The 9,116-nt window shown below is 38.9% G+C and overlaps 1 protein-coding gene across 1 annotated transcript; it reads left to right on the top strand.

Moving 5' to 3' along the window:
* The first annotated feature begins 702 nt into the window (after nt 1-702).
* Nucleotides 703-3,328, top strand: LOC149407958 (uncharacterized). The gene is made up of 2 exons (XM_089616143.1): nt 703-922; nt 1,502-3,328. The coding sequence occupies exon 2, from the start codon at nt 1,661-1,663 to the stop codon at nt 2,843-2,845; it is 1,185 nt and encodes a 394-aa protein (XP_089472269.1). The 5' UTR covers nt 703-922; nt 1,502-1,660; the 3' UTR covers nt 2,846-3,328.
* The last annotated feature ends 5,788 nt before the right edge of the window (nt 3,329-9,116 follow it).

The raw sequence follows: 9,116 nt of genomic DNA, 5'->3' as shown, positions 1-9,116 counted from the left end.
ATAATAATAGGCATATAAAAAACAAAGCTTAGCTTAGTCTTTTTATAAGCTTATTAGTATGTGTTTTTTCTGCTCACATATATTACTTTAGGGTTAATATCACTCAAAAATTATAATATCTATATTTTTGTTTATAGACAACTCGATAATTATCTAAAATTATTGTTTCGTCCCTGACTGTGGAATATATATATATATATATATTAGAAATTAGGGCTGGTATAATCACAGGTTTTGTTTATATGTGCATGAAAATATCATTGTGGGGGTACTAGGCGTGCATTCATATACCCATGTGATAAAGTATTCAGTTGCAAAATCACTTTTGTATAGTCGATAAAGCACATGGCCACAACTTTTTGAATTATTCCACTTATTAAACTCTCATATAAGCGTGTATGTATTAATTAAACATTACTTATAGCTAGCTTCTTTTTAATAACGTATATGATCTTCTATTCTGTTACATGTATAGTCATCCCTGTATAAATGGTGTACGTTTAGCCGATAGAAATCGGTGATTAAGATCATTTATCGTTGGTATTATTGTTGACCATACGCGACGTGGAAATAATGACACGGTACATTAATTTTGAGCTGATAGCGAGATGTGCCACGTGGCGATTTGTATACCGTTGCTTTATCTTTTATTTTTTCTTTTATGGAGACCATGGTCGGTTGAATTCCGGCATCTTTCTTTTTCTCAGCCATGCTCGCTTCTTCAAGGAGTTCTTTTTATAGATTCTATTTCAGAATTTGGCAAGGAAAAAAAAAATAGAACGTTATCAAAGCCCTACTTATTGATTGACTTGTTGAGTTCTTACAAAATATCTACACTTATTACGGCAATGATTTATGGATTGGGCTGAGAACTGAAAACCCTACTGAAAACTGCAGTTAGCTACCTGAAGAAAGCGTTCGTGTAAGTTCGATTTTCTTTGTTTAATATGTGATTTCTCATATTCCTTTGTCATATTTAAAGAAGAAGAAACTTTATCTTTTACTTGGAGAAGGAGAGAGATTACATTAGCTTGAATAAGTAACTCGTCGTTTTCCTTATATTTGTAGGCTCTTGATCACAGATTTACAATCACACGCATACATATTCATCGATGTGAGAAATTATTATTATTTACAATCACACGCTAGCACATGATTTTTTCCATCGATGTGAGAAATTATTATTATTTTTTTTTTGGAGGTGTTTGACTTGGAGTAATTTTACATCAACTTAGTAATTTGACATATCATATGCCTTTCCCTTGACATATTCAATCAATCCTTCATCTCTTTCGAAGTACTAGACTTGACACTTTATCAGAATATCACGGGATATACTTGATTTCATATAAATATATATCTAAATCTCTGTAATTTTTTCTTTAATTTCATGGAGTGGAATGATATTAAAAGAAACCACTTCTGCGTAGTCAAGCCTTGCATATTTGAATTGAATCTTATTCTTCTATTCATCTTCTAATTTTCCAAACATCTTTCATAGGGTATACGGCGAAGCATGAGATACCAAGATCTATTGGACATCGTCATGAACATGTGAGAGAGGATTGATCCAAAATCTGAAGGAAAACAAAAGCAAGAAATTTAATCGTTCCACACTTGTAATTAGTGATGCAATAAAGATGGGATCAAGACACAAGATATGATCAAAGACGCCAAAGAGGCAGATTTCCCTCATGGAGAGGAAGGCAATAATCATTCAAGCGAAATTGGAAAAGCCATAGTCACAAGTACTACGAGTAAGGCCTCATCGTCAACAACAACTCCATGGCTGAGGCTGAAAGATCCAAGGATCGTCCGAGTCTCGCGGGTGTTTGGAGGCAAGGACAGGCACAGCAAAGTCACGACGGTGAGAGGGTTAAGAGACCGGCGAGTTAGGCTCTCGGTTCCAACAGCCATTCAGCTCTATGATCTCCAAGACCGGCTTGGCCTCAATCAGCCAAGCAAAGTCGTTGATTGGTTGCTCGATGCCGCTAAGAACGAGATCGACGAACTTCCACCACTTCCGAGTATTCCCGGCCCCAACTTTTCTCTTCTAATGCCCCGCGGAGCCATTACTGGCATTACTCCTAGTGGTCATGATCATCAAGGAGTAGCCAAGAGCAATAGTGATCATGGGAAAAGTATGGAATGGGATCCACTGGGGAATTCAAGCAGATTGGGATGGTCAAATATTTGGAGCACTACTACTTCTATAACAACTAATGGCACAAAGTCAAAAGAAGTTGGGAAAGAAGATTCGAGAGGTGGTACAAAGAATCATAATGGTCATGAGGGACTTGGAAAAGAAGAAGAATGTGAAGAACAAGAAGAAGAAGGAAGTGGTGGTGTTATTGTGGAAAACAACCTTTTGTCAAGGAACAACAGCATGATCAATAATCATCATCCATTTTTTCCGGGTATTTTGAACAACATTGCAAATAACTTGCCTAACGGTTATCGGTGGGAGGCTCCAAACTATCCGGTGATAATGTCGCATTTCGGCGGCATTGGCCACGGATTATCGGATCATAATAATAATCTTCAGAGCTTGAATGATGCTGTGCCTCAACCATCCACGTTGTCTCTATCAACCGGGTCACAATATCTTCTCTCCCCTCATGGAAGTAACCATCCTGGTGCTATTACTTCTAGTAATGAAACTACTAAACAAACCTATTTCCCTAATTTGCTTGAACTTCATGACCCAAGACAAGAAAACCATTTTCAAATGCCTCAGAACCTCTTGCCCAACCCAATGAGGTCTCTCTTTCATTTTGGGATGAATGATAGTCCCAGAAGCGAGAGTGGAAACAACACGTCTCGGCAGAATAAAGATGTGGAGTAGTAAGTCTTAACCAATCTTACTCTCTCGTTATTTGAATGTTTTGTGTGTGTGTGTGTGTGTGCGTGTGTGTATACAAAGGATATTACAAAGAAGCTCCACTTTTCATGAAATAAAAAGTGTGACTGATCATCAGATGTTTTGTTTTAAACACAAGAGAAGATCTCCTCACGGAAGAAAGGCAAGGTACTATATATACCCATAAATTTGAAGGCATATCTAATTTATATTTTCTACTGATTTTTCCAAGGCATATAATCAAGCTGGTTATTAATTATATGACTGTCCTTTTTTCATATTTCCTATTTTGGTGTGAGTTTTGAATTCCTATAAGTAATTAAGAGTGCTATCTTTTGTAACACTGATTATTGGAGTTTTGTTATTAAGGACAATTTTGTAGTTCTCAGTGGATGATGTAACGTGTGTTTGTTGACAGAGCTATCCTTTAAATTAGGAGCCTGTTTATCTGATAATTTGTTACTATGATGATTGCCGTTAAGATATATTACACATGTATGTGTATATACACTAACATTTGGAGTTTATTTTTATTAAATAGTCAACATAATTATTTTAAAAACAACGAATCAAACTTCAGCTAATTAAAATAATTTTTGCATTCAAACTTGAATATACAAGTTACACATATTCAAGTTTTCAGATAGAAGAATTAACTAGCATTCACTAAAAAGTGACACATTCAGGTAATTATTTCACTATTCAAATATTAAATAGCCACTAAAAGTTAACTAACATGACTATTTCTGTTTGCACAAGAAAAAAACCTTTGTTAAGTTTAAAACTTAAGTCAATGTTTTATCATAATCAATAGAGTACTTGATATATAATTTTGAATGCCCTGAATGAATGGTTGTAAATAATCTGAAATTTGATTTCAGACAGCACAGTTGATGACTATACGATCATTTACTTTCGGCCTTCATTAAGTATCGAGTTTTGTAGGATTAATAATATTACAATGTATGTGATATTACATTATAGATCCCTGATTAATTAGAATAAATTGCTGTTAGCTTAGTTAATTACCTTTTAGCTTTAATGTTTTTAATAAGCTTCTAGAAACTTTATAACGGAATAAAGCGCATGACCATTGTGTTGGTACTATGTGAATCTTTCCTCTCTATATGTATTTTGGTACAACTCATTTTTCAATTAAGAAAAGAATTTCACAATATTCTCTCTTCTCTTTGACTTTCTCTTCCCTCGATACTCTTTCTTCTTCTTCGTAATATGGTATCAGAGCAGTGAAGCTCCTTACCCTTTTTATGGCTCGCGACGGAGGAAATCAAAACGCCAGTGGAGAAAATCAGAACAACCCAACTGGGGATTGTGTGGTTTCCCTGAACTCACCGGCACCTGCAAATTCGATGTCAGAGGAGGCATCTCCCTCCGATTTTGGAAGCCCCTTTATCCTCCACAATGGAGATCACCCTGGATTGTCTCTCGTCGGTCATCCACTCACCGGCCCGAACTACAACACCTGGAACAGATCGGTACTCATGGCATTGAACGCTAAGTACAAACTTGGTTTTGTGGATGGGTCCATTCTCGTTCCTCTGCAATCTGACCCAAATTATGGAGCCTGGTCCAGATGTACTAGCATGGTCACTTTGTGGCTTCTCAACGCTGTATCGAAGGAGATTGCAGATAGTCTCCTTTACCACGACTCAGCCCAAGCAGTTTGGGAGGATCTGGCAGCTCGTTTTCAGGAACGGAATGCTACTCGTATATTTCAGCTCAAGCAAAAGCTCCAAAACCTCTCAAAAAGTTCCTTGGATTTAATGGGTATTACACCCAGCTGAAAATCATATGGGATGAGTGTTGGAATCGATCTAGGGTTTAAGAAAAAGTTTAACGCTTCGTTAAGCGGCGGAATTTTAAAATTTTTCTTTTAAAGTAAAACTAGTTTTTACTAACCTAGACAAGAGCATATGCATGTAAATAAAAACTAATATGAGCTACTAAAGTTACTAACCTTTCTTGAAGCTTGAACCTTGTAGAAGCTTTTGGAAAGTCGCAACGCTCGTCTCCCCTCGCAGCACGTCTCTCTATTCTTTCCTCGGGAACTCGAGCAACCACGATAGTTTCTATCACTAAATCACTCGAAAAGAAGGAATTAGTGAGTGGGCACTTTTAAACACTACGACTTGAGAACGAGTCTCGAAGTCGCAGAGCTAAAGACTAGGTCGAGTGAGGACCTAGGTGCCAAGACAAGAGAAAACCGAAAATAAACTAGAGAGAGAGAGAAGAGGACTTTGGCCAAGTTCTAGAGAGAGAGTCTCTCAAATCTCTTAAACTTGGATGAATGAATTGTGAGGAAATGAGGCTCCTATTTATAGGAGAGGTCTCACCTTCAATAAGGTAGTTTCCTCTTCTATAGAATATCACATATTCATGAGCAAAAATCCTTCATTTTCCATTCCATGTTGGGCGCCCAAGGCTGCCTCCTAGAGGCTAGGATTTGTTTCCTTTTTTGTTCCTTGGCTTTCCCTTTTCTCACTTGGCCGAATTTCCTACAAGCATGTGTGGGAAATTTGTTTCCTCTTTTTCTTTGGGCAAGTATCTAAATACATTTATGCACAAAATAAACTCTCTTTCCTTGGGTATTATGGGCGCCCATTTCACTTCTAGAAGGAGCTTCTAGAAGCTTCTTCATTTATTCATGAGAACATGAAAAAGGCCCATTAAGAGTTTTCAATAAAATTCTTATGAAATGAAATTAATTCACAAGGCCCAATGATCAAGTCATGGCCGAGTGAAACATGTCATAAAATGACCTTGTCAAAAAATTTATTGACATTCATTTCATCCTTTGTCTCAAAAGACAAAAATACCCTTTTAACTATTTTCGTTCTTGTTTTGGCTTAGCTTCCAGTTTAACTATTCCTATCGATGTGATTCGTGACAGTGACCTCATGGACCCAAATGAACAAAGCTTTAGCTAAACACTTGGACTCAAAAGTTCACAAACCTTTTCCAAGTTTAGCTTAATGCCAACTGACTCCACTAAAGAGCTGACACTGAAAACCTCTCGGTTCAAATGAATTTATTTTCTACTCAAGAATTCGACCTAATTATGATGAGCGGATCCACTTAATATTATCTATGTTTACCCTTCATGAATGTCATCAGCTAGTCGGGATTTACTAAATTACCATTTTACCCTTCTAGCTGTTATTTCCTCAACTCCTTTGTCGCTTGTGAATAAGTTAGAAACAATGTATTGACGAGGAGCTAACAAGTCACATTGTTTCATCCAAAAGAGTCAGGACTCAATTTGGACACTGGCCAGTTCATTTATTCACACTCCAAGGAACAAAGCATGAGGTGACATACATTGCATTTCAGCAATCTTGTACATGAATTCCATATCTATGAGAACTTCACAAAGTTACTCATGACAGACTCACAACTTAGTACTTCACCAATAGGCCTTGTTCGGAATCACATAGTGAGTCCGAACTTTGACTTTCTCAAATGAGAATACTAAGGTGTGAAATGGCATGTCTCATTTCAGGATTAAGGTAAGCATGATGCAATTCATACATAGTGACTTCGAGACATAAGAGGTTAAATGGTTTGTTCTTATCTTGTCTCTAGAAGTGCACTGGTCAATTCAGTACCTTCGGAAGATACCTAGAAGAACTATAGAGTTCCTAACTCTCAATGCCTCATAACCAGACATCATAGATTCTTCTAACAATCATACTGAGGTCAATAGTCCTTTGACCCTAAGATTGCGAATATATCATTTTAAGCAAACTACGAAGAGTTTGTTCATGCAAATCTACATTTGTCTCTTCGTAAGTTGTTAAGTTTGTTTATGGACTAAAAGACTATGGTTTTATCATAAAGCTTCAAACAAAGAAAGAATGAATGAACGTTTCAACTTTATTAATGAATAGATAGGCAATTACAAGCAAGAGTCTTCGTAAGACTATATGACATCAAATGTACATAAATAGACACTACTACTCTTCTTGTGGGCACCATTGACAACAAACTCCCACTTGACTCAAAGAAGATGTGAGTAGTCCTACATGCCTAATCCCTCTCGAAGTTGGTCGAAGACCATGTTCGCTAGGGTCTTGGTGAATGGATCTTCCAGAGATCTACTTCACCTCCACGTCTCCGCGTTGCGCGATCTCTCGAATCAAATGGTATTTCCTCTCAATATGTTTAGAGCGCTTATGGCTTCTAGGTTCCTTTGAGTTAGCGACAGCCCCACTATTATCACAATAAAGGGTCATGGGCTCGTCGACGTTTGGAACAACTTCCAAATACTTAAGGAATTTCTTAAGCCATACAGCCTCTTTGGATGCTTCACAAGCAGCCACATATTCTGCCTCCATTGTGGAGTCAGCAATGCAAGATTGCTTAATACTCCTCCACACGACAGCTCCACTATTAAGGATGAACACAGATCCCGAAGTGGATTTCCTGGAATCCTTATCCGCTTGAAAATCGGAGTCGGTATATCCCGTCATAGTCAGGTCAGTACCTGAGTATGTAAGCATCAAGTTCCTAGTTCTTCGAAGATACTTAAGAACATGCTTAACAGCAATCCAGTGCTCGGGTCCAGGGTTGGATTGGAAACGACTAACTACGCCAACGGCGAAACATATATCAGGTCGGGTGCAAAGCATAGCATACATGAGGCTTCCTACGGCAGAGGCGTAAGGAATTTTCCTCATGTCTTCAATCTCTTGTGCAGTCTTGGGAGACTGGTCCTTAGAGAGTGAAACTCCATGCCTAAAGGGTGTTTGACCCCTCTTGCAGTTTTGCATCGAGAAGCGATCCATCATCTTATCAATATAAGATGCTTGAGAGAGCGACAGGGACCGGTTTTTCCTATCTCGAAAGATTTGGATTCCCAGAATGTACGCGGCTTCTCCTAGATCCTTCATATCGAATTGCTTTGCTAGCCAGACCTTAACCTCAGATAACTTACCCACGTCATTACCAATGAGTAGTATATCATCGACATATAGTACCAGAAACACAACTCTGCCTTCGTGTATTAACTTGTAAACACAAGGCTCATCTATTGACTGTTCAAAGCCGAAGCTCTTTACAGTTTCATCGAATCTAATATTCCATGACCTAGATGCTTGCTTTAGTCCATAAATGGATTTAAGCAACTCACAAACCTTGGTCTCTTGACCTTTATCCACGAAACCGTCTGGTTGAGCCATGTAAATGCGCTCGTCAAGATTGCCATTCAGAAAGGCTGTCTTGACATCCATTTGCCTGATCTCATAGTCGAGAGCTGCAGCTATGGATAGGAGTATGCGGATGGATTTAAGCATCGCGACTGGCGAGAAGGTTTCTTCATAGTCAATCCCTTCTTGTTGGGTATAACCCTTCGCCACAAGTCGTGCTGTGAACGTCTCGACGTTCCCATCAGGACCCCTTTTCTTCTTGTATATCCACTTACACCCTACGGGTTTAATCCCTTCAGGAAAGTCTACAAGTTTCCAGACTTTGTTGGCATACATCGAGTGCATTTCAACTTTCATGGCGTCAAGCCAAAGGTTTGATTCAGAACAAGCCATCGCTTGGCTATAGGAAACAGGGTCATCCATGTTGGAGACGGCTACAAGAGAGTCTCCATAAGACATGTACCTGTCAGGCTTTTGAGTAGCCCTCCCACTACGTCTAAGTACTACTTGACGAGATTCTGATGAGTTAGGTTGTGTTTCAGTTGGGGTAAGAACAGTTCTTACAGATGAGGTAGAAGCTTCCTCACCCAACTTTTCTTCAAGCACAATTTTGCTTCTAGGTTTCGTATCCTTCATAAAGTCCTCCTCAAGGAAACGAGCATTCGTGCTAACGAAAGTCTTATCGTCCTCGGGACTATAGAAAGTAAAACCTTTGGTTTCCTTCGGATATCCTACAAACAGGCACAATTCTGACCTACTAGCCAACTTGCTAGTCTTTTGCCTCAGCACGTGTGCAGGGCAACCCCAAATTCGGATGCGGCCAAGATTCACTTTACGGCCAGTCCATCGTTCATAAGGAGTACCAGGAACCGTTTTGGACGGAACTTGGTTCAGAATGTAGGCGGCTGTTTCGAGGGTATATCCCCAAAAGGAAAGCGGGAGCGATGAGTAACTCATCACCGATCTAACCATCTCCATAAGAGTTCGGTTTCTTCTCTCTGACACTCCGTTTTGTTGAGGTGTGCCAGGTGCGGTAAGCTGAGAAGCGATACCTTCTTCTTTAAGAAAGTCATCGAACTCTCCAGACATAT

Source organism: Urtica dioica, chromosome 1 (assembly GCF_054948205.1).
Source record: "Urtica dioica subsp. dioica isolate 48M chromosome 1, U.dioica_male_clone48M_v1_H2, whole genome shotgun sequence".
NCBI lineage: Eukaryota > Viridiplantae > Streptophyta > Magnoliopsida > Rosales > Urticaceae > Urtica > Urtica dioica.
The sequence above is the reverse complement of the archived record's forward strand: the minus strand, read 5'-3'. Positions and strand labels throughout refer to the sequence as shown.